The 26709-nt window shown below is 37.7% G+C and overlaps 1 protein-coding gene across 4 annotated transcripts in view; it reads left to right on the top strand.

Moving 5' to 3' along the window:
- Positions 1-26709, top strand: part of ERLIN1 (ER lipid raft associated 1) — a 40319-nt gene that overhangs the window by 10224 nt on the left and 3386 nt on the right. For 2 of the 4 annotated variants that reach the window (XR_014297865.1, XM_082673460.1), the window contains exons 6-12: positions 1609-1734; positions 3918-3991; positions 11747-11805; positions 13709-13800; positions 20861-20950; positions 21844-21923; positions 23349-23383. Coding sequence is in view for 3 of the 4 variants with exons in the window: in XM_082673460.1 (XP_082529586.1) it covers positions 1609-1734; positions 3918-3991; positions 11747-11805; positions 13709-13800; positions 20861-20950; positions 21844-21923; positions 23349-23383 (556 nt within the window). In the remaining variant the exon portion in view is untranslated. Of the gene's footprint in view, positions 1-1608; positions 1735-3917; positions 3992-11746; positions 11806-13708; positions 13801-20860; positions 20951-21843; positions 21924-23348; positions 25866-26709 lie in introns of those variants that run through there. The other 2 variants (XM_082673459.1, XM_082673461.1) reach the window with 1 other exon arrangement.

Raw genomic sequence — 26709 nt, 5'->3', positions numbered from 1 at the left:
AGGACAGACTTATGGTTGCTGTTGGGGAGGGGTGGATTGGGAGTTTGGGATTAACAGATGCAAACTATTATAGAGAATGGATAAACAGCAAGGTCCTACTGTATAGCACAGGGAACTCCATTCAATATCCTGTGATAAACCATAATGGAAAAGAACATGAAAAAGAATGTGTACATATGTATAACTGAATCGCTTTGCTATACAGTAGAAATTAACACAACATTGTAAATCAACTATAATAAAATAAAGTTTTTAAAAAGATCTGCCATTTTATTTTTATCCTTACTACTAAAATTTGCATGCTTACTATGTCAGGATACTGTGTTGGCAAAAACAATTTTAAAAGGTGAAGTTAGAGCCTTTGCGTTAAGGGCTTTTTATTTTACTTGAGAAGACATGATACTCACCAAAAAAATATATATATATGTATATACACATATGTATATACATATATATATTTATATATACGTATATATATACACGTATATATATACACGTACATATGTATATATATAGGAATGTAAGGTCGTGCTAAGTTTCATGTCACTGGTACAGGCACAAATAGCAAAAGAATTTCAGAAGAGAGAGCAACCTGTATTACTATCAAGTGGATTTGGATTATATTTTTCAGCAATTAAGTATTTTCCTGTCTTTTATCATCTACTTTCCCTGGTCACAAATCAGTGGAATGGACTATGATTGAAAAAATAGAAGAAGGGGAGATAGTGCTTGTTTTCTGGCCAGAGATAAAGAGGAAACTATTGTATCACCAACTCATTTGGAAATGATCAAGAGGATGAGTTAGTCAGCGAGTATTTATTGATGGCCTGTTCATCTGTTGTGATCTGGAATCCGGTTACATCTAGTATCCTCCGTGGGAAGGCGAGTAGAGCAAGTCTTGGATTTGAAGGGAGAAAGCATGTTTTAATAAGTAGGGTACAGGTTCTGGCACGTTCTAGTATGTACCCTTAGGCACATTTCTGAAATTCTGTTTCTCAGTTTCATATTATGCAAAATAAGGAGATTTTTTTTGTGAGAATTAAGTGATAATGTATATAAATTGCCTGATATAAAGTCTGGCCCAGAAATGTTAGCTTCTTTCCTTTCTAGCCAGTCATTTTTTTTTTTTTAACAGCCTTTAAAAACTGCCTTTTTGAAAATGGTCTTTTGGAGCTGTCTCCTTCTTTCATTCCCACTGTTCCTCAATTAGTTCAGGCCCTCTTTACCTCTTAGCTAAACTTTTACCTTGCAGTAATTGCTTTACAGTTCCCCTGCCTCTGATTTATATGCCTCACAATTCATTTTCATTCTGCTGCCAAAGTACAGATCTGATTGTGTCATGCCCTTGCTCAATTTTTGACGGTTCCTTATTACCTCCAAGATAATATATACTCTCCTTAGTATGGAATATGAAGTTTGCCCATTAGAATTGCAAATGCAGTAATATCTGGAGAATAAGTAACAAGGAACACATCAAGGCTTGGAGTTGTGTTTCATGTTTTCACTATTTCATTGGCACCTTTCCTCATGTATATTTTATCACTGTAACTTTTACCTTGGCTGGATTAGAGGATACACGGGTGAACATGGATAGTACCTCTCTTTCAGTGTTTGATATAGTGAGGAACTACACTGCAGATTATGACAAGACCTTAATCTTCAATAAAATCCACCATGAACTGAACCAGTTTTGCAGTGCCCACACGCTTCAAGAAGTTTACATTGAATTGTTTGGTAAGTGTCTCATTTGTTTTAAATATATAAATAACCAATTAGAAATCTTGTTCAACTTGTCTGTGAATGCTATAATAATATTAGTAAGCATTATGCTATTTGAGCATTTCTTCTGAATTTATAATAGAGCAATTGTCTTTAAAATATTCTTTATCTTAAGTTTAAAATTGCTTAAATTTGCTTAAAATTGCTTAAATTAAGCAAATAGTTACGCAAACAAGATATTTTAAGAATGATAACCATTTTCTGAAATACAAAGTATGTAACTTGGTAGAGATTGGAAAAAGATCATTTGTTACAAACTAAGTTCTTTTTTTTAAATTAATTAATTAATTTTAGTTTTGGTTGCGCTGGGTCTTCGTTGCTGCACATGGACTTTCTCTAGTTGCAGTGAGCAGGGGCTACTCTTCATTGCGGTGCGCGGACTTCTCATTGCGGTGGCTTCTCTTGTTATGGAGCACAGGCTCTAGGCATGCGGGCTTCAGTAGTTGCAGCACCCAGGTTCAGTAGTTGTGGCCCGCGAGCCCTGGAGCACGTGGGCTTCGGTAGTTGTGGCATGTGAGCTCAGTAGTTGTGGCACACAGACTTAGTTGCTCCGCGGCATGTGGGATCTTCCCGGACCAGGGCTCGAACCCATGTCCCCTGCATTAGCAGGTGGATTCTTAACCACTGTGCCACCAGGGAAGTCCCAGACTATATTCTGTTTTTACTATAATAATTTACTGAAAATTAGCTTTGTTGCTAGTTTAATAGATAATTTGGAGAAATTAAGAACCTGTGTCTTGGAGTTTCCCAAGACCCACCCCCACGTTTGATGATTTGCTAGGAAGACTGACAGGACTCAGTATAATCATACAGCTAAGATGTACTACAGCAAAAGGGTACAAAGTGGAAGGAAAAGGCACTTGGGTGAAGTCTGAAGGAAATCAGGCACAAGCTTTCAAGAGTCTTCTCCCAGTGGAGTCATGCAGGATACACTTAAATTACTCCAGCATTGAATTGTAACAATACACGTGAGATGTTGCCTGCTGGAGAAGCTCATTAGAGACTCTACGCAGGATTTTTACTGTGGGCTGGTCATGTAGGTACCTTCTGCCTAGCATATACCAATATTCCAGATTCCCAGAAGGAAAGTAGATGTTCAGCATAAAACACATTGTTTGAATAAACAATTTAGGCACAGTGAGTCATTGTTATCAGTTCTGGGGATAGAGGGAATGCTCTCCGAATCCATGACCCCAGGTGACAGCCAGAGGCCAAATTGCAAACAGGCCTTTCTAAGGATAGTAGTTTCAGGCTTGCTATGTTGACTCTCTTCTGTACAAGTTGCTTTTCATTTGTGGTAGGGAAAGCTCTGACCAGGGATTGGGGTGCTGCTATTGGCTGCTCACTTCTCCCTCCTGGAATTACTGAATTTCTTAGAGGCAGGCATAGGGATGGTTAATCAATTTAGAAATCTATCAATTGATTCCTCATTGATGATTGAGAACTATTGACGTGGTGTTTGAGAAAACTGGTCTGTCCTTAATTGTCACATCACTGGTTATTTAATAATGCGGAAGGTACTGTTGAGGTGGATAGAAAATTCATGAGTTACAAAGCCAAGTGAAGTGACATCTTTATTGTCCATTCTTGTGTGCTTCAAGGACCTTCCTATGAGCCTTTCCCCCACCCTCTCTGTTTTTAAATCCAAAATAATTGGCAGAGGTCCCTGGAAATGAAATTTAGTTATTTGGGAATTTGGATAAAGATTGACTGAAGATGAAAATTTGTTTTTTTAGAGAATCAGGACACATATTAAGTAACGACAATGAATTAAGATATTAGAAACCTAGATTCTCCATTTATTTGATAAACTTCAAGTAGCTGGTTGTCATCTTTCCTTAATTTCTTTGTTCGGTAATTCCTCACAATTTTTCCTCACACAAAAGGAAAACTCTCTGTCTCTCTCTGTCTCTCTCTCTGTCTCTCTGTCTCTGTCTCTGTCTCTGTCTCTCTCTCTCTCTCTATATATATATATACATATTTGTTTTGATATGTGTGTGAAATGGTTTAAGCTCTATAAAAGAATAGTACCATGGAAACTTTAGGTCTAATTATGATTGTTTTTTTTAAATGTTAATACAATGTAAGGAAATTTTTTTGAGTATAATGAGAGCTGTTGTTCTTGGCTTCAAAAACAGATCAAATAGACGAAAACCTCAAGCAAGCTCTGCAGAAAGATTTAAATGTCATGGCCCCAGGCCTCACCATACAGGTAAGCCCTTCTCCTAGGGAAATTCTTTGCGAATTTTGAGAGCTTTGTATTTAATTGTCCTTTCATCAGACTGTTTATTCAGCAGTTATTTAATTGTAGTGCTAGGGTGATTTACAGAATATCTTTCTCAGTTATGGGTGGCATTTTTTTCTGAACTCTTAGAGGGAACAGATAAGCTGAGGCTCTTGCAAGGAAATAAAATCCGTATACAGCTATGTATGCGTGTGACATTATTAAGATACAGTAATGGTTTGGCTTCCCTGGTGGTGCAGTGGTTGAGAGTACGCCTGCCGATGCAGGGGACGCGGGTTCGTTCCTCGGTCCGGGAGGATCCCACATGCTGCGGAGTGGCTGGGCCCGTGAGTCATGGCTGCTGGGAGAGGCCACAACAGTGAGAGGCCCACGTACCACAAAAAAAAAAAAAAAAAAGATACAGTAATGGTTATAAATCAGTTTAAGACTAATCCTTGCCCTCAGTAAGATTATGAAAAAGAATTTCACGTATAAAATTTGGGTAATAATTCTAGACAAAGTATTAATTGACAGATGAATTGATGGGATGATTACTGCTCTCAGAGTTTAACGAACATTTCAAGAGAATCTGCCTGGAAATGACTGATTGAGTTGAGATTTTATTGATAGGTAGGTCTGGAAGAATTAATACGATTTATAAGGTGGAAAAGAGTAAGGAAGATATTTCAGGTGGGTGGAAAGACCTGAGTAAAAGCAAGGTAGCAGAAGAATTTAGTGGTGGTGTGGTGGTGGCAGTGGCATTGGGAAATAGAATGGTGAGAATAACTGCTTTTTTTGGGTATTTTTTCAGATTGGGTTGAAATCCACTAGTAGGTTCTAAAATCAATTTTAGTGGGTCATGACCAGCATTTTAAATAAGATGGAATTGAATAGGAAAAGAAACCCGAGCACGTGGCATGTAGTAAGTTAAAGTATCAGTCTGTGAGGCTTTTGTTTGTTTTACATAAGTGTGTGGGGTAGGTGTTGATATTGGGTGTGACTGTAAGATGCCTTTTCTACTCTAGTCATGGTCAGTAACATTAGAACGCAGTGGCTTTGGATCTGGATTACCTGAGAAGTGGTAATGTGGCTTCTCTAATGTCCTTTCTTAGTTTCTAGATTGCACTGCTTCTGAGAAGTGTGCATTCACTGTGGGTGATCGTATGCGATCTCATAAACGAGTCTGGAAAACTTCTGAAGGTTTTCCCCTGTCCTCCATCTTGCCATTATCTCTGCCAGGTGCCTGAGGGGGAACTGCCAAAGTTAAGGGTTCTTTTGAAATGTCCCAGAGCTAACTTTGTAAAACTCTCTTGGTTGCCTGGAGCAGCTTTTCAATTTTGAAGATAATGTGAATGCCACAGATTCCTAGATTCTGCTCAGGTCGTTACTTGGAGATCTAGCTCATTCTTCTAAACAGCCCCCTAGAGTTCCTTGCCTTATATTACATAACCATTTCCCTACTGTTTCCAATTTTTTGCTATTAATGAACAATAGTGTAGTGAATATTCCTGACACATCTCCTTGTATGTACACTTTATCTTTCAAAGTGGCTGTATAAATCTACATTCTTTTTTTTAATATTTATTTATTTATTTGGTTGCACCAGTTCTTAGTTGCAGCACGTGGGCTCCTTAGTTGCGGCATGCGAACTCTTGGCTGCGGCATGCATGTGGGATCTAGTTCCCTGACCAGGTACAAACCCAGGCCCCCTGCATTGGGAGCGTGGAGTCTTATCCACTGCGCCACCAGGGAAGTCCCTAAATCTACATTCTTACCAGCAGTATATGTGAATACTTGTTTCTCCATGACCTCATCAGCATGTGAAGCAATCAGACATGCTGATTTTTGCTGTATGGATAGATGTGAAGTTATCTGTCTCCTTGATTTGCATTTCCTTAGTTGTTAATGAGGTTGAGCATCTTTTTGTTTATTTTTTGGTCCATTGGTACTCATCTGTCAATTGCCTATTCATATTCTTTGCCCATTTTTCTATTGAAATGTTTTTCTTTTTCTTACTGATTTGTAGTAGTACCTTGTATATTATCGATATTTTTATACACACGCATGTTATATGTGTTGTAAAAATAATCAGATATTAGGAAAAAGATGAATAACAAAGTGAAATTCAACAGTAATCTTACTGTGCAGAGATAACATAGTTCGTTGTATCTTTCCAGACTCTTCTTAATACAGAGGAACATATGTTTATAGTTATAAATAATGTTGAACTAAAATGGAATCATACCATAGCTTTTTTCACCAGCAATATATGTAAGCAGCTTTTCAAGTTAAAAGTAAGATTTGCTGCATCATCACTTTTAATGTTTTTATTTAATCCCTGTTGGCTTCCAGTTTTTACTGTTATGTGCATGTTATGACCAAGCTTATACATACATCTTTTAAAATTCTTCCCTTAAGATAAGTTCTTAAACGTAGGATTGATGCCTTGTTTGGGAGCTTTTTTATATACATTGCCAAATTGCCTTTCAGAAAAATTTTAGTAGCTTATGCTCTCATCAGCAGTGTTGATGAGCTGTTGTTTTCTATACATTTGATTGTGTGATTGTACTCAAATAATTAACAGATGCATACCTGCTCTCTAAATCCTTTTGGAAAAAATGAATCTGCCATTGTGTATTAATTATTGAGGTTGAATGCCCTAGGATGTTTATTGGCCCTCTGTATTTGATTTGTGAATTGTGTTTGCTCATTTTTTGGTTGTTTTTATGTGTTTTTCTCATTAACTTAAATAAACTGTTTTTGATATGTTAATTATTGCAACTCTTCTTTAAATGCATAGTAAACATTTTCTCCTAGTTTTTTTCTTTGTCATTTAACATTTCTTTTCCCCTTGACAATTCTGAAGTTTAATTTTAGTATTTTTAGCAGTAATTTTAGTATTTTTTTCTTTATGGGATTTTGCTGTGCTACTACGCTTTTAAGAGCCTTTCACCAACTTTAAAATATAGAAATTTAAATAAAATCAGAAATTACAACATTTTCTTTACTTTTACAGTTTTATTTTTAGATTTAAAATTTTAATTCATCTGGAATCCATTTCGATTTCATTTGTGAGGTTGGGCTCCAACCTGCCCCTCCCCCAATTTATTAGCAGCAGCAATTACTGAATAATTTATGCCCCTTTCTCCTCTTTGTTTGAAATGCCATCATATTATTTGCTAAATTCCGTTATATAGTAAAGTCCTTTCTGAACTTTGTTGTGTTCCATTGATTTTTCTATTTCCTATTCTTTCATTAGTTATTGAGCCCTTGGTCTTTTCCTATCAAATCTACTTCTCTCCTGTTTTTTCCCTCTTGTTAGTAAATGGCTCCTTCTTACCCTCAGGCCAGTCTAGAGGTATGGGAGGCGTCTTTGAGAACCCTCTAGCCCTTAACATCTAATCAGTCCCGTATCCTGCTGATTCTACCAAATCCATCTAAAACATCTTCACTGCCACCTCCTTAGACCAAGTACTATTTCTTGCCTGGACTTCTGCAGTAGTCTTCTATCCTGTTTTCTCACTTTCACTTGTCCACATCATTTTCTGCATGGCAGAAAGAAGGATCTTTTAAACTTACCTATATTTATTTGTTGGTTTTTTTTGTTTTGTTTTGTTTTGTTTTGCGGTACGTGGGCCTCTCACTGTTGTGGCCTCTCCCGTTGCGGAGCACAGGCTCCGGACGTGCAGGCTCAGCGGCCATGGCTCACGGGCCCAGCCGCTCCGCCGCCTGTGGGATCTTCCCGGACCAGGGCACGAACCCGTGTCCCCTGCATCGGCAGGTGGACTCTCAACCACTGTGCCACCAGGGAAGCCCTGTAGTTTTTATAAACGTTATTGAATGAAAAAATGTCACTTTCTTGTTTTTAAACTGATAGATCAAGATCTCCATTTTTTTTGGTTGATTTATTCTTCTTATAAAATAGTTTCTTATGATAGTTGGAATGCATTTTTAGAACTTAAAGGCTATTTTTCACCATTCCTATTTTTAACATATTACCGTATGGTCATGATAATTCAACTTTTCATTCACTTTTAAAATTTGATAAGATATATTAGCTTTTAAAAAAATAATGGCCTTTGGCAGTACAGTGGTTAAGACTCCGTGCTTCCACTGCACGGGGCACAGGTTTGATCCCTGGTTGGGGAATTATTGGTAAGATACTACATGCTGCATGGTGCGGCCAAAAATAATAATAATAATGGCCTTTGATATTTCTGCCAGTTTATTCTACAAGATGAGCTTTCATTATTAGTATTTTCAAGTCATATCAGGTACCTAAATTGGCTTATACATTTAAAAATTAGGAACATAGTCTATGACTTTACTTATAATTGTATTATCATTTTAGTTTCTTTTAGAATTTTTTTTTTTTTTTTACTATTTTTTAAATTTTTTAATTTATTTTTTGGCTGTGTTGGGTCTTCGTTGCTGCGCGCGGGCTTTCTCTAGTTGTAGCAAGTGTGGGGCTACTCTTCATCATGGTGCGTGGGCTTCTCATTGCGGTGGCTTCTCTTGTTGCAGTAGTTGTGGCGTGTGGGCTCTAGGGCACGCAGGCTTCAGTAGTTGTGGTGCCCAGGCTCAGTAGTTGTGGCTTGCAGGCTCTAGAGCTCAGGCTCAGTAGTTGTGGCACACGGTCTTAGTTGCTCCACGGCATGTGGGATCTTCCTGGACCAGGGCTTGAACCCGTGTCCCCTGCACTGGCAGGTGGATTTTCAGTCACCGTGCCATCAGGGAAGCCCCTCCTTTAGAATTTCTGACCTAGGTGAGAAACCCATATCCCAAGTTAAATTAATATCTATGAATTTAATGAGCTTTAATTCTATTAAATATGTAGCACTTTTTTTTAAGCATTGAGGAATGCTAATGATTCTTGGTGACTTTATTGTATGTCTGCAAGTTTGCTGAATTAACTGTCTCTAGTAATTCTTTTGGTTAATTTCCTTAGATTTGTGAGTGTGTGTGGTAAAAAATACTTAACATGAGATTTACCCTTTTAAAATTTCAAGTGTACAATACATTTTTATTGACTATAGGTACAGTGTTGTATAGCAGATCTCTAGAGCTATTTATCTTGCTTGACTAAAACTTTATGAATTTCCCTAGATTTTTTTTAGTTATATAATTATGCCAAAATAAAAATCTTGATTTCCCCCCCAACCTCGTATTTTAATTCTTCACATAACACTAATAACTATCTGAAATTCTCTTGTTCATTTATTTGCTTTTTGTTGTTCTTTATTGCCTTTAAAATTTTATAGTCCATGAGAGCAGTCTTGCCTTATTCATTGCTCTGTCCACAGTGGTTGGAATAAACAGTACTTGGTACAGACTAGGCACCCAATTAATATTTGTTGTTGAGTGAACCTTCTCTGTAACAATCAGTATTTTCATTTTTCCCTTCTCTGTATTTGTACCCCATTTTTCCTTCTTGAACAACTATGGCAAATTAAAGTGGTGAAAATAAGCATTCTTGATATTTTTTCCTATGTTATTTAAGGCAGTGACTATATATATTAAATGCTGGCTTTTAGTTTAAAATATATGCTTATAATCCACGAGTCAGTTTAACAGACATATTCATTTCATCAGCTTTGTTTTTCCCTTTCTTTACTCACTGTGTGTGTGTCTGTGTGTGTGTGTATTTTGACCATTGTTTTTGAATATGTTACTATTTTATTTAAATCTCTTATGAAGCAAATTACTCATGGTATCTGTTACAGTAGGTGCTTATATTTCACATATTTGAAAATTATGAGATTTCCCAAGATTGGCAAGCGTGTAGTGTGTTCTTCAGACTCACACAGCAAGACAGAAGTCTTCAGAAGAAGTCCTATTTCATGCTCTTTTTATAAGACTATAAAGATACATGGCCAGTCTCATAATTAAATGCAATATGACAGTGCTTCCCCCTGAATCATATTGGAAGTCATCTGTATTTCTGGTAGTCACTTGGGAAATCTGGCATCTCTTATAAATTCTGGTTCTGAATTTTTCTTTGTCTTATGGGTATGTCCATGAGTTGTTCTTTATGGCCTCACATGCCTTACCATTAGCATGAAATGACTTTTTTCATTATGGTCCCCAGCTTCTTATTCCATTTCACTCTAATTCTTGTATGTAGTTATTATAATCCTCAAAATTATGTACACATCTGACTTGTCTCTTTTATGTAGGGGAGGCTATGTTGCTTAAAAGTTTTAAAAGCCTTCTCATAAGCCCTAAAAAAAGGCTATGTGCTTAAAGGCCTTGTTGCTTAAAAGTTCAGCCAGTTTTCAGAGGGAAAGTAAACGTTTCTACAGATCAGCAAAGTGCTTTGTGTGTGTGTGTAGCAGGGTGGAGGGGTGGTGTAGGATGTTTAACTAGTAAAATCAAACACTTCTGAGAGATCAGGTCCTTGATACGGAAAAGTCAGCCTTCGGAATCTGTACTTCCCAAGCAGATGTAACCCTGTAAGGGCTTATGTGCCCACAGCACAGAAAGCCAAACTCTGATAGTGGGTGTTTGCAGCAAAGTAAGGGTTTTTTTGCAGGGTCCCACAAGGAGAATGGGCAGCTCATGCTCAAAGGGCTCAAACTCCCCAGTGGCTTTCAGGGAAGAGTTTTTAAACACAGCATTTGGGGTGAGGTTTGCAGGGGGCATGACTTTCTTCATGGTGATGTTCCAGAAATCTTAATCATCAGTCTTCTGGTTCCAGCCAGTTTGGGGTCTCTGTGCTTGTGCTCAGGTAGTCAGCATCCTCCACCTGGGTGAGGACCTTGGTTACTTCAGAACAAGTCACAGATATGCATTAGGTTGTTACGTATATCCCTTGAGGAGGAACCAGGACTCTGTTTTATAAATGACTGTTTCTTGACTGCTTTTCCTTTGTTTCTGCATTTCCTCACTCCTGAATTAGTAACTGCTTGAGTTTGTTCTTTGGAACTCAGGGAAGGCCTAGGAGACTAAAGCCTTTTTCCAGGGAAGGCCTAGGAGACTAAAGCCTTTTTCTACAAACAAGAAACCGGGAACACAGAGGGGCTTTTGTACGTGGCTCTTGCACCCCAAAATTATCCTGTTTCATAGATAATTATGCCAAAGTACACTATGGTTAGAGAAACAGGGTCTAGTAAACAATGTTTACAGAGATAAGTAGACTTTGTTCTAAGTGAGGTTCTAGGAAGAAAGAATACAAGCTGCTAATTGTTATTTGTTAATTGGTGTTTGTTTTCCCTCAGTGTTGAGCTGTTTATTTGTAGCCAGTACTGAGTGATTGCAGGTTTAGGAAGTGGTAAATTCATTTACTTGTCCACTGTATTAAGTTGCATGTACTGACCTGGGTTTTTGCTTGTTTTTGTTTTTGTTTTTGACTGTTTCCTACTTTATAATTTAAATCTTGAAATTTTGCCTTCCTTCTGTTTCTTTGGTTTGCAGGTTTGGAAAGGAAACACAAGTATCCAACTTAAGAGCTTTGTGAAAGGTCTTTTAAGAGAGAACCTTTTCCCTAAAAATTTATTTCCTCAACAGGTAGAGTGGTTTATCCTATAGCCAGGCATTTTTTAAAGGAAACAAGAAGCAGCTTATTTTGATTTTTTGGATTGATGGCAGGAACAGTAGATTTTCTAATGGGATCCCTATGTGTGTCAGTAGGCAGCTATGTCAGAGCTGTTTTATTAGTGTCATTTGAGGAGCTGTTTTGTAGAAGATTTAGTTTGACGATTTATTTTTCAAATACACTTTGGCTTTTTTACTTTTATTTTTTAGGCTGTGCGTGTTACAAAACCCAAAATCCCAGAAGCCATAAGAAGAAATTTTGAGTTAATGTGAGTAATATGCATGGGATCCCAATATTTTTATTTAGGGCTGTCTACATTAATTTACCACTCTAGAGGAAAATTATGTTTCAGATATTACACTGGGGAGGGCTATATGTCTATCTTCCATTCTTTAATTCTAGTAATATTACCTAGTCTGGTGTCTTAATTCCCACTAGACTCTTATTAGTTTTCTCTTTATATATGGACATTTCAGGAGCAGCTTCAGTGGCTAAGGATGCAGTTTGCTGTAGAACTGTTGTTGGAAGCCTAAGCAGCTATAATTTGGATGTGAATAATACCTTGAATTAAATATTAATAGAGGAGAGAAAGAGTCCTAGCTGTTAAGGTTAAAGAGAGTGTCTATATTTTGTTACTGTGTTACAAATGGTAAGAATAAACACATTGGTATCAAGTTTGCTTTTCCATTGTATGTGATTATGTATCTAAAATTAGACCTGATCTTTATAATTTGCCTTTGGGGAAACTTTGCCTGGGTTGACTCCTGGTAGTCTTCTCTTCTGTGTGTCCAGGGCTGACTGGGAATGAGAAGTTACTTGCTTGACATGAAATTAGTTTCAAAGTGTTTTAGAAGATTCCTTTCGGGGACTACCTATTGCAGTTGAAATGTCAGTATTCTCATATGACAGGTACTGAAAAGAAGAAACAGAAGTCTTTAGGAAACTTGACAGATATGTTAAGAGGCAAAATATGAAATACTAGAAAACTAACTTTGCAAAAGTCAAGAATACAAAAGACGTATAAATACAGGGGGTTCAAAAAGTACTAATACTACTTCTTTGTAGAGTGTTATACTTCTGAGTTATTATTGTTCCCAAGTCTATATCTTTTATTATGCAAAGTTTTATCTTCCCTTTTTCATTGTAGAAAAGGATTTCTTCTTTTAAAACTGTAAAGCACAGAGTGCTAGGCTGAGTAGATCATGGGTCTGATCCATTTATAGAAGAAAAATAAATTTCGTGAAGGCTCAGCATGTCTTAGGCATTAAATAGAATAGCTTCTGGTGATGGAAAGATGAATACTATGTGTTATCTGCCTTCAAATAACTCACAGTATCCAGAATGTCATTTTATGTCTTTTATCAATGTTGGCAGGAGGAAAGGAGAGAGGTGGGGGCGGGTGATGTTTGGGGAAACTATTGGAGTTACTTTACAGGTAATTCTGGATCTTTCCTAATTTTAAACACTTTTGGAATTCTAGAATTAAAGGCTACCTTGGGATAATCCAGTCTAACTTCCCACCTAATAGTGATCTTTTTTTATACCCTTTCTTCCATGTGGTCACCCAGTTGCCACTTGTACGTGCTTAGTGATTGGCCACCTATTTCCATTGTTAGAAAGCTCAGATTCTTAGAAAGTTCTTCTTTGCATTGAGCCCCAGTTCACCACATAATTAGTAACTGCCACCTAGTTATATCTTCTGTATAACAAATCGGGCTGCTACACAGCGGTGTCTGCCTGAAGAGGGGCTGAAATCCAGCCCCCTTCTGCTTGCCAAACCATGCATCCGAGGGATTGGCTACATCTGCCCAGAAGTTAGTGCCTTTTGCTAATTGGTGCAGATTAGCTGGAGGCCTAACAGCAAGAGGAAGCATTCATATACTCCAGACACTTCCAGATCACAGGCCTTTCCATGATAACGATTAGAGGAAAGGGTCTGACTAAAATTCAAATATACTAAATTTGATTCCTATTTCTGGGTGACTTTGGGCAAATCATTTAACCTTTCAACCTCAAATTCATTATTAGTAAAATAGGATAACATCTCTCTTGCCTACCTTACTGAGTCAGAAAGTTCTTGTTGAAAATGGTTCTCTGACCCGCTGTAGAGTCAGAATTACTACCTGTGACTGTACACCATTTCTAATTTTTTGTAATATTTTACTCCACAGGGAAGCTGAGAAGACAAAACTTCTCATAGCTGCACAAAAACAAAAGGTTGTGGAGAAAGAAGCTGAGACAGAGAGGAAAAAGGCTGTTATAGGTACTTGGATTTCTTTCTGAAATGGATGCCTCTAAGTACATGTGTTATGAGTTTGTCCTGTTCTTTGTCCATCTCATGTTGGATATTGATGGGACTCAAATAAGACTGCATCATACGTAGTGGAGAATTCTGGAAATTCCTTTGTGTATTCAGATGTCCTAAAACCTTTAAAAGTAGATGAGGCCAGTAGTTGATGAAGTGCTTTGGCTCTTCACCATGGTGTTGGCCCCCACTGTTGTCTTTTGAGGACAGGAAATGTGGATAGGGCGTGGGGGCAGCTCTAGCCTCTGGCGGACTAGGGGTTTTGTTTATACAGATTCAGAACAAGGAGGTTTTTTGGCCAAAGCTCAGGATTATAGTATGCATCCTTGCTGTTGACATGCACCTAGTTTTATCTGGATAGATAGATGTTACCGCCTTTAGAAGTACAGCAGCATTGCTTACGGCTCATTTTGAGTCCCAGTGACTTCCCTAACACTCCAGCATATTGTGTATTCAACTGCCGTCTTAGGTTCTCAATTGTTTGTTCCTTGGTTTGCTGAAAGTTTGAGTTTTATATTAAATATTTCAAATATACAGGAACATACAGAGAACTATATATGAAGGCTTAACATTTTGCCATATTCCTTCAGATCATATTTTCTTTTAGGAAAAAGTTTATATATCTATTTGAAGCCTCCTTTGTACCCATCCCTGGTCTTATTTCTTGACCTCTCTTCTCAGAGTACATTCTATTCTGAAGTTGATGTATATTTTCTGTCCATATTTTTATACTTTTACTCTAAATATGTAACAGGAAACAATTCATAGAATTGTTTTACTACAAAAGTGGTATCAAACTCCACCTTTTATTTCACAACTTCATTTTTTTACTAACATTGTTTGAGTTTTATTCATATTGATACATGTAGATCTAGTTTATTTTTAACTGCTCTGTATGTATCTCATTCTATGAGTGAGCCTCATTTGATTCTGATGGATTACTAATGAGTTAGTTTCTGGTTTTTCCTTATTACAGACAGTTCTGCAGTAATACCCTTATCCATGTCTCTCTGCACACATGCAAGAGTTTTCCTAGAGAAGTGCTACTCCACATGTGATGTGGGTCGGTGCCCTGTCACCGGCTTTTTGTTTTGGATCCACAATGAGATGAGTATGGAAATTGAGAATGAGTGTTAGAAGTTCTTAAAGCATTTTAACACAGTAATTTTATTGTCTGTTGAATCTAATAAAAAACTGGAACTTATGTTTTTCTTTTTTAATATTTTTCTAGTAACTCATTATAATTTATAAAATATTGAAATACAAAAAAAAATGCTTTCCCACAGGTAGTTTGAGAAGCACTGCTCTAGAATGCATATCTTGAAGTAGAATTGCTGGGTCATAGGATACACACATCTTCAAATTACAACACGCTGCCAAATTGCTCTCCAAAGTGCTTTCTCCATTTTACCCTCTCCTCAGCAGTGTTTGAGTTTCAATTTCTGTGCTGCCGTATTCACTTCCCATTTCCACACATCGTCCTCTACCCTTGGAGTTATCAGATTTTTTAAAATGTATACCAGTTTGATGATGGGCATGGTATCACATAATTTTGATACGAGTTTTCCCAGTTACTAGTAAACTTGAGTATTGTTTATGGGTCATTCGGGTTTCCCTTTTTTTAGTATGTGAATTGCCTGTTAATATCTTTAGCCCATTATTTGATTACTTTTTTAAACTGATTTGTAGAAGTTCTTTGTATCTTCTGGATATTAATCCCTTCCCAGGTTTATGCATTGCAAATATCATCTCTCAATTTGTGGCTTGTCTTTGAACTTTATGATGTCTTTGACATACATATATATTTCATTTTCATGTAATCAAATTTATCAGTCTTTTCCTTTCCAGTTTGTGCTTTTCCTATCTTGTTTTAAGAATTCTTCCCCAACCCCAAAGTAATAATTTTATTCTGAAAGTTTTAAAGTTTTTCTTCTCATATGTAGGTCTTGAGTCCGTCTGGAATTTATTTTAATGTTTAGTGTGACATAGAAATTCAGTTTAATTTTTTCCAAATGGCAAGCCAATTGTCTTAGACTATTTATTGAGTAGTTTCTTATTTCCTGTACTTATTTCTAATGCCACATCTGTCATATAATAAGATCCTACATATAATTTGTTCTGTTGTTAGGGTTTCCATTTTCTTTCAATTTCTTGGTCTATCCTTTTACAGTAATACCTTGCTTTAATTACTGTAGCTTTCATTTTAAGTCTTGCTATCTGGGAGAGCAAGTTCCTTCTTAACTATTCCTCGAAACTGTTCCTATTTCTAAAGTTGTATTGGACTATTCCAGGCCCTTTATTCCTCCAAATAAATTTTAGAACCAGCTCCTCAAGTTCCATAAAATACTGTTAGGGTTTTGATTGTAATCACATTACTTGTATATAGTACATCAGTTTGGAGAGAATTACAATATTTATGATATTGAGTTTTATAAATCTGTTATATTTCTCCATTTATGAGAATGAAAAATGAAAGAATGGTCTTTCAAAAAAGTATCATAATTTTCTTCTCAAAGTTCTTACACACTCTTTGTTAGAGATTTATTCCTATATATTCCTCAAATTTTTTGCTATTATAAATAGGCTCTTTTTTCAAGGCACATTTTCAAACTGGTTTTTACTTTTGTATAGGTATGCTGTTAATTTTTTCATTTAGCAATCTTGCCGAAAATGCTGTTGTTTCTAATAGTCTCTTGGATTTCCCAAGTAATCATATTGTCTTCAGATCAGGACAGTTCTGGTTTTTTCTTTGTACTCCCACACCTTTTAGTTCTTACCTTACTGCTTTAGGCTATGACTTCCAGTGAAGTGTTGAAAAGAAAGATGGTGACAGGCATTCTTGTCTTGCTCCTAACTTTAAATACACAGTCCCAGTGATGTTTGCTATACTTAACTTTTATCGGGTTAATGACATTTCCTTCTGTTTCTTGCTTGCCAAGGGTTTTTATCATGAATGACTGCTAAAACTTTTAGAGTTTTTTTCTAAATCTGTCGAGATGACCATATAATTTTTCTTTTTAAAGCAATTAATATGGTGAATTATATTAATAGATTTTCTCATACTGAATTATTTTGTCTTCCTGGGATAAATTCACTTGACCATGAAGTAGGAGTTTTACCCTAATAATTTCTTTTAATTTTTCACTTTTATTTTCATAAATGGTCAGCTTTTTTTTTTCTTACATTCTTACTCTCAAGTTTTTGAGGGTTTTTTTGTTTGTTTTTTGTATCATGGTTATACTAGCCTCAAAATGAGTTGGAGAGCATTTCTTCTTTTTCTGTGTTCTGGAGCATTTTGTATAAAATATGTTTTACTTCCTCTTTGTAGGTATGGTGGAACTCAATTATAAAAACCATCTTGGTCTAGTGGGGTTTGTGCTTTTTTGTATGCTCGTTTGATTTTTATGGCAACACTTAACCTACTGATTTAATTTCTGTAGTGTGTAAGGTATTTGTTTCTTTTTTAAGTCAGTTTTGGTAGTTATACTTTCTAGAAAATTCTCCATTTTATCTGTTACTTCAAATTTGGGGGCATAAATTTGTAAAGTTCTCTTACGATTTTTAAACCCTCTACCAAATCTGTATGCCCCTTTTCATTCCTGATATTGTTTATTTGTGCCTTCTGTTTTGCTGGATCAGAGGTCTGTTTTATGCATCTTTTCAGAGAAGTAAATTTTGATTTGGTTGATTCTTTAGTCACTTTCTTTTCGATTATTATTTACAGTTATTTTTTATTATTTATTTATTTTACTCACTGGTTCTTTTCTAACTTTTTGAGTTACTAAATTCTTTAGTAAAAACTAAAAGACTAAAAAAGTCTTTTCTAATGGAAACATGTAAGATTATACATTTTCTTCTAAGTTCTGCTTTTAGGTATATCCACAAGTTTTGAATGTAGTTTATTTATTGGTGTTTGGTTTTCATTAAAAAAAAAAAGTCCATTATTTCTTCTTTGACTCATGAATTATTAAAAGTATATTTTTCAGTTTCTAATTGGTTCTCAGGGGGCTACCTTTTTATTGTTGATTTCCAATGTTATTGCATTGTAGTCAGAAAATATCCGTTATATGGATTCTTAAGTATTTGTTGAAGTTTGTTTTGTGGATTATCAGTACGTGGTCCTTTTTTGGTAAATGTTCTATGTGTGCTTGAAAAGATTGAATGTATATTCTCTATTTGTTGGATGCAGGTTTCTCTGCATATTCGTTATGTCAGGATTATGAATTGTTCACATCTTCTGTATTCTTCTAATTTTTGCCTTCTTGAGCTATCAATTACTGAGAGAGGTGTGTTAAAATCTCACACTATGACCATGAATTTTTTGACTTAAAACTTTTTTTCTTTATGTATTCTGGGGCTATATCATTAAGAATGTTTAGTTTCAGAACTGGATTTACATCTCTGTGGAGAATTGGTCCAGTTATGTAATAACCCTCTTTTATAGCCAGACATGCTTGTTGGCTTAAGGTCTATTTTGTCTGATGATAATATAGCTATGACAGATTTCTCTTGGTTAGTTATTTTCTTGATGTGTCTTTTCACATCCTTTTACTTTCAACTTTTCTATGTCATTATGTTTTAGGTGTGTCTCTTGTAAACAGCATATAGCTGGATTTTGTTATCTTATCCAATGTGAGAATCTGTCTTTTAACTGGTGAGTTTAGTCTTTTTATATTTATTGTGGTTACTGCTATATTTGGACTTGTTTGTATCATTTAATTTTGTGCCATTTACCATGCTTCTTTTTCCCTTCTTTTCTGATTGGTATTGAATTGATTGTATTTTCTTTATTATTTTCTTCCTTTTACTTGATTGGAAGTTTTACATTCTATTTCTAGAATTTGTAACTAGTTGTTTCCTGTAAAATGTTAACAAGCATACCTGACTTGACAGAGTCTAATCATTCTTTCCATCCTCTTCTTGAACAGTATCTTAGGATGCTTCAACTCTTATCACTGTCCTCCAGTTTTACATATTATTGTTGCCTAGTATTTTAGTTTCATGTTGTTTTTATTCCCCCATTGATTATTATCATCATTGATTCCTACAGTAAATATTTTATTTTGATTTAAATATGTTGTGTAATTTTTTCCTCTCCATTGCTTCTGACAACTCATTCTTTTTTTCTGCTAGCTTTTTTCAGTAAAGGCTAGGGACTGGAAAATTTATTCAGTCTTCCTTAGTCTGAAATACTTTTATTTCATTCTTGAATGGTAATTTAGCCTACAGTTCTAAGCCCAACTAAAGTTACTTTTCTTTGTCACTTTGGCAGTAGTATTTTGTTTTTGTTTGGCTTCTCCTCCTCTTTTTACTTTTAAGAATTTTCTCTGTTAAAAAAAAAAAAAGAATTTTCTCTATCTTTGCATATTCTCTAGTTTCACTATGATACGCCACTGGGCTGGTGGGTAGAGTTGCAGCCCTTTAGCAGGTCCTCGGGTTTTATAGGGGAATTTCAGTTTTAACATCTCAAGGCCTCATCTCCTGGCCCTGCTGGACAATAGCCCAAGGCCCTTTCTCTTACTAGTCTAATAACCACTCCCAGGGCTGCCACCATACAAGCTCTCAGCTCTCTCTTCACTTGTCTCTCTTGAGGATCTCTCATTCTTTCTTATGATCTCAATTATACATTAGAAAACAATTTTTTTATATTTTATCTAGCATTTTAAGGTGTTGGAAGGGTTTCTCATTAGCCTACTCCACCATTTTTCTAGAACTAGAGGTTTGGTCATGCTCTTTATTGCTTTATGCCCACACATCAGAGAACATTGTGAAATGGGATTACTGCATCAGTTCCCCATGTTGATACACCATTCTCTGGGTTCTAGCTGCAGGCTCCAGATTCCTGACTTTCTATTCAAATTTTATCTTGAGTTTCTGCTTATAGCTAAATTTTTAGTTCAGCTGAACACAGCCTACTTTTAGGATGGTATGGTGATAGATTGATTTTATGCTGATGGGGAGATAGGGAAGTATGCCCTGGAGGAGCTGGTAAAGGATCCTGCCTTATGGAAAGAAGAAACCACCTGGAAATGTTCTTTCCATTATACATTTCCTCCAGAGGCAAAGGAGAAGATATGTTAAAATTCAACTTCTTTGGCTGAAAAGGAGAATTGAGAATGTTCTTCAAGAATTGCAGTGATTGTATTGAAAATATAATTAGAGTCTTTCTTCCCTGGTCCTGAATCCTTTGGTTAAGCCAGAGATTTCCTAAGGATGTTTTGTTTTCCCTGCCTGTAATTGCCTGCTGCAGCTACCTTGTTCACTCCCAACACTTGTTTTCACATTCTCAGGTGAATTACCCTGCTTTCTCTTTTATCTTCTACAGTAGTCAGAATACTCCTCCTCCCCTTCATCACATCATTTCCCTGATGGTTACATAACAGTTGATCCTGAGTATATATTAAAGTTAAATTCCTTAGCCTGTCACTCAAAACAGGGGTCTTCCAGCCCTCTCTGTAATTTTTTTGTTGTCTTCTTTTATCAGCTGGCTCTTTATCACCTCTTCAACTTCGACTTGCTATGCTAATTCGTATATCTTGTTTTTGTTTACACTTTCTGCCAGGTCCTTATAGGTCATGTCTGTTATTTTCTTTAAGATTTCTTCCAGAAGGTCTTCCTTGTTTTATCTTCCATATTCTTTCTTTCTCCTGCCACATTATATAATTGTCCTATGTTGCCATACATTTGTGTTGCTCTGTTTTTGTTCTGAGAACGTTCATGAAGTATCTTTTTTTTCCCCATTAGCTTGTGGACCATTGCCATTTAATCCCATGAAGGACTGGAACTGTCACCTTTTGTACTCTTCCTTCCTACAAAACAAGCACTGTCAAAATAGAACAGTGAAGTAGGAAATAAATTCCCTTTTTTCTGTTGAGTTGTTTATAGTCTGAATAGATAAAACAATGAAACAATGAGCCCATAAAACCTTATATAATTGTTAGACTATGTGCTCATGTTTCTAAGTACCTCTGGAACTAGAGAAGTGTTTTTGAAGATCTTGTTTTGTGTATAATTATAGAAGCAGAGAAGATTGCACAAGTGGCAAAAATTCGGTTTCAGCAGAAGGTGATGGAGAAAGAAACTGAAAAGCGCATTTCTGAAATTGAAGGTACCTCAGGGAGAAAAGAGGCTCTGACCATCCTGAACTGCTTCTCTGTCTCAGGGACTGGGTCTGGGTTATGGTGGGTGGTCTGGAGGAAGTAGCTGGCCTGATATTCTAGACAAATTTTTTTTTTAATTGCCATTGTGTATCTAGCTCTTTTGTTTGGTTTGTGACTATGGGAAACCCAGCCTTTCATTTTCCATCCTTAAGTTGGGGCTTATTTGTTCTCAGGCAAAGTAATCAGTTTTAAAGAATATACAAGATAAGAAGCCCCACCACCACCAGTTTCTTTTCTACCCGTCAACTAAAAAAATAACCAAACAATTAGCTGGGGAAAAAAGAAGCCCTGATTGTCGTAGAGGCTCCCAAACTCTTGATTACACATAGCGGGATGTCGATGTTCTTAGCTCACTGTCTTGAAGACCATATATTCAACCTCTTTTGCTTATATGATGATGCTACCTATCATTCTACATTAACTGATTCTGAATCAGATTTGAAGGGAATGGAGACAGTGCAAATAAATAGAGCAGAGCTCTCATGTCTGGACTTAATTATTAATACTTAAAGCCTAGAGCCTGGGTGGGGTGTGAGGCTTTAGGTGATGAGGGGTGGAGGAAAGAAGGAGCAACTTAAGGTGGAAAATGAAGTGGGTTCAGACGGGCTGAGAGTTAAACTTGATATTGACAAGAGTATTCCCCTTTGAGAAGGAGTTGTCTGGGGACTGGGATTTGAAAACTGCAAATGTTGTTTTATGCCTTTAAAGTAAAGTGAATGATTGGAATATCAATCAGTGGATAAAGGGGCTTCTACTTAAAGTAGAGTCTGAACTCTTACCCAGCTGAGGAAATGGATTGCAACTTTGCTCTGTTTTAAACACCGACTGTTTTGCTTACTAGATGCTGCGTTCCTGGCCCGAGAGAAGGCGAAAGCAGATGCTGAGTATTATGCCGCACACAAATATGCCACTTCAAACAAGGTGACTGGCTCTCTGTGTCACTCTCCTAGTAATATAGGTTAAGTTTTTGCTTTCGCCTGTGGGGGTTCTAACACGATGGAGGCGATTTTATCCAGTGTCAAGGAAGGGTAGTTACCATCACACCCTCTAGAATTGGCCAGCCACTTGGAAAGACATATGTTGCACATTCTATGGGTAGAGAACTTTGTATAGTTCTTTATAAAAGTGGGGAGCTAGGACAAAGGCAAGCAGATATATAAACCCAGGTCAAATGCCATAAATTCATCCATTTGTCCTGCTGTATAAGGGCTCAATAATCAGGAAAGTTAAAGGTCTTCTGAAATGACAGGAGTGACAGGAGAGGAGTAAAGTTCATTTAAAATTGCTTCCCAGATCAGGTAGACATTTGGGGTAGATGCTAAGCTTGTTTAGAGCAGAGTTTCTCATCAGACATTCTTAGCATCTTGGGGTGAGATACTTTTTCATTATTGAAGCCTATCTCATGCATTCTGGCCCTTGGCTGCTAAACTGTCAGTAGTGCTCACCAATTATTTTAACAATCCACACCCCCCACCACACACACACGTTTCCGAATGCCCCCAGTTGAGTACTGCTTGTTTGTTGGATTTAAAAAATACTCTAGTCATGAGGAATTTCATATGTGGTAATTTGAGAAAGGAAGTTGGGTGATGTGTGGGTGAACAATTTTTGTATAGGGACTGGGGTAAGTTTAGGTCTAGAGAGTACAGACCTAGTTAGTAGGAATTATTTAATTAAAAGTCAGCTAGAACCCCTTGTAGTCTGAGAAGGGAAGGATATAGGGAAGGGTATGACCAAGGTTTATAAGGTTAATAATTATACAGTAGAGTGGAACAGAGGAAAAGTTGAGAAGGAGGTTGCTAAGGTATATGATGCAGTCTGAAAGGTTAGAGTCAAGATTTAAGGTATAGACAGGGCTTAAACTTTTTCCATTTAGGAAGGAGCAACATAATCTATATTCAGAAGTCTGAAGATACGGTAGCTTGTCAGAACGAGAGTTGTCAGTGCTTTGAAATCCAGTGTAAATTTAGAAATAAACTTAACATATTGGAGGACACAACTCTATAGAAACAGAACGGAATTTGGTCAAGATGAAGGCAAGATGAGAAATTTCAGTTTCCAAACCAGGGATCCAAATCTGTCATGGGAAAAGCTGCCCAGGCACAAGTGTCAAGACTTTGTCATTGATGTGAGCCTTATGCTGAAAGGGGCAGTAGTTTTATGCCATTCTGAAAAATGCTGTCAATGTGATAGCCACACTTCAAAGTGAGAGAGGGTCATTGGTAGCAATTCACAATTGAGGAATGATATTCAGGAGAACAATAGGGAAAATCTGTGTAAGGAAAGAGAGCAGTGACTATTGCACCAAAGTGTTCTGATGCCTTTGCTCTTGTTTGCCTCTCACAGCACAAATTGACCCCGGAATATCTGGAGCTCAAAAGGTACCAGGCCATTGCTTCTAACAGTAAGATCTACTTTGGCAGCAACATCCCTAGCATGTTCGTGGACTCCTCTTGTTCTTTGAAATATTCAGAGGTTAGGACTGGAAGAAAAAGCTCTCTCCCCTCTAAGGAGGCTCTTGAGCCCTCCGGAGAGAGCCCCATCCAAAACAAGGAGAGCACAGGTTGATGCAACAGGTGGAAATGTTCTCCCATATCAAGATATGGCCCGAGGGGTTAAGTGGGAACGATGGTTATACGACTTCAGATTTACAGAGAACTCATGCTCCGTCTGTTCTGCCTTTCCTGTGGTAGTCCTGGTTTATCAGCTGATTGCAGGATAGAGCCAGCTGTCTGGCACCCAGATGGTCTTTTCAGGTGCAGTTTTATCAAATATCCTGTGTATGTTCGTTTCTAAACTGGTACTCATGAATGAGGGAAAATCTGATGCTAACATACTGCCTGCACTGGAATGTTAAACACTAAATATTTAACAAGCTGTGTTTTTCTAAGCTGAGATCTATTGGATAATGTTTACATTGGTCCCCGGGGAAATGTGTGCTCAGTCATTCAAGAGATAGGAGGTCAGAGAAAAGGCGGCCAGGATGTGGTAAGTGTAAAGAAGACTGATTATGCCAGGACCCAGGCTTTCTCTTTTGGGTCTAGTCCCAGCATTCATCCATGTGAGTAGCATCTAGTCCGCTGAAGTTCCCCAGGAAATGATCTTCCACTTGAGCAACTATTTACTTGATACGATTTGCACCTTTTTGTTTTCCTAGAGTCAAGATGGTGGCCTGCTGGGACATGCACCTTGCCACCCAATCAGAGATTCTTCATAGAGATTCCTAATCATTAGTTTATTGCATTAGTAGGCTCAGAGATAGAGCTTAGTTTGAAGTTTTGGGTGAGATGAAACCTTTGCTTTGAACCAAAGCTCTGGGGGCGATACATACCCCTCCACTGGGTGATGACTATCTCTGTCACTGCCCAGGCCATGTGTGACTAAGGTGCCTGGTTTTTAGGCTCAGACAACTCCTTCTATGTCACCTCTCAGCTCTGGCCAAGAGTGCAACAGGACTTTAACCAGAAATAGAAGCAGCATCCAGTTCCTAGCTGTTCACTGCACAGTGTTGTATCATAACTGCAGGAAGTTTTTATTTTTAAAACTGGATTTGGGGTACATTCATTTGCCCCGGTACCTCTGCCTAAAGGTCAGATCCTGGGGCTGCCATGGTTACTGGCCCACGGGTTCTCCTTCTCAACACTCATCAGGAGCCCACCGGGTGGATCAAGGAGTAACCTAGAAAGCACCCTTGGTCATCTTTGCCTCCTTCCCTCCTGGCCCTGAGATGCTGAAATCTAAGTTGTTCCGCAGCTTCCACCTCAACTAGGAGATCAGGATTATTCCACTGACTTCCTAGGCAGCCAGTGGATTTAAACTTACATGAGAGGATGACAGAGTTAGCCTGTGGCTATGGGAGATCTGTTTCATCTGGATGTTTTTTTAATCTTAAGATTAACTTTCTTGAATCAGTGTGCCCTGTAGTTAGGCCTGAGTTTACACAGTTTAAGACACCATTTGTGTATACTGTGTTCAAGCCAGACAGAAAAGTCATGGGACCACTTCCAGAAACCTTTAAGCTAACTGTCAGTCTCATGACAGCTTCTGGGTTGTGCCAGACACTTAATACGGGAAAGGAGTCCCAGATTTGAGGTCTTTTCCCAGGGCCTTATCCTATAAAGGCATTTGTAATATGGAAAGAATAATTTTTTTGTTTTTGCTCATTATATACATTCTCTTTATGAATGAATTTTGTGTTCTCTAGCCCTTTTTAAAAGATTTTTGGAACTATATAATAAACTCTTTACCTGTCATATATTGTTGCTGCATATAAATAATGATTGTTGTGGGAAATCTGGATCATTGACCTTTTTTTTTTCTTTTTTTTTTTTTTTCTTTTTTTTTGTGGTACGCGGGCCTCTCACTGCTGTGGCCTCTCCCGTTGCGGAGCACAAGCTCCAGATGCGCAGGCTCAGCGGCCATGGCTCACGGGCCCAGCCGCTCCGCGGCATGTGGGATCTTCCCGGACCGGGGCACGAACCCGTGTCGCCTGCATCGGCAGGCGGACTCTCAACCACTGCGCCACCAGGGGAGCCCTGGATCATTGACCTTTGTGCTTTCATTCCTAGAGATGTTTCCTATTCCCATGAGCTAAAAACTGTTGCCCCAAAGTGATGAATATGGGTTTTCTTACAAACCACAGTCTCTGGTGGCAGAGTTGAGGAACAGGGAAGTAGCACTGTGAAGTTCTCAAGAAAGGACTTCTGCTTAAACTCTCCGTGGAATGTGCTTCCCTGTGCTCACTGGGGCTCAAAGTCTGCCCCCGCCCCGCCCCACCTTCAGGGATGTTCCTTTTGGTAATCTTGAAGTCTAAATTTATATGTGAAATGCTACCTTTTTTAAAAAAGAAACTAAATAAAATTATTTTACTATCAGTGATTTGTGTTTTTCCCATATGTCTCCTTTCTCTGTTGCTTAACCTGCTCCTCAGGCTGTCCTGCCCATTTCAGCTCGGAGCCAGTTTATTTACTACTTTAACTTAACTATAGACGCTCTCCTTACACTTTTCCCAGAAGCCTCGTGTAAGAATTTTGAAAGCAGGATTTCCATTCTTTCCTGACTCACGGAATTTAACAAGGGGTGTTTTGATTCCTTGTGGGATGCAGCCAGCAGCAGAGGAGGGAAGAGGGAGGATGGAGCATCGTGCCCCTCGGAGACTGCCTGAGAGCTGAAATACTTACACTGAGGAGGGGAGGGGACATTATCCTGAGGTGGAGAAAAGACAAACTGTATAGATTATAACTGGCAATGGTATGATATAATTAACCTCACTAATTCAGATGTTAACCCAGGAACCAGGGTTGGACCTGCTCTGCTCAAGCTCTCAACATTCCCTCCTGGGGACAATTTCACAGTGCTGTTGGGGCATCAGGGCTTGATAATTGGGAGTGCTGGGGAAAGCAGCCCTTTTACTCGGGTTCCTATGGGATCCAACCCCATAGTATCCTACATCTGTGGCTACAAACCAGGGAAATTTAATTCAAACTAATTATCCTGTAGGCTTTTGGTACGTCTTAAAATGAAGTGATTTAGAATTAAGTGATTTCTGCCTCTTGCTGTGGGGAAGGAATTCTGTGAATTAGACGTTGTGGCTTCTGATTGCTTTAGGATTAAGTCCCAAGTGTATACACACCTCTCCAGCCCAAGTCCTTGAATGTACCTTCTCTCTGTCCCTTTGCATGTATTATTCCATCCACCTGGCCTACTT

Source organism: Grampus griseus, assembly GCF_964374135.1.
Source record: "Grampus griseus genome assembly, chromosome: 16".
Lineage (NCBI taxonomy): Eukaryota > Metazoa > Chordata > Mammalia > Artiodactyla > Delphinidae > Grampus > Grampus griseus.
Note: the sequence above shows the minus strand (reverse complement) of the source record. Positions and strands in the feature narration are given on the sequence as shown.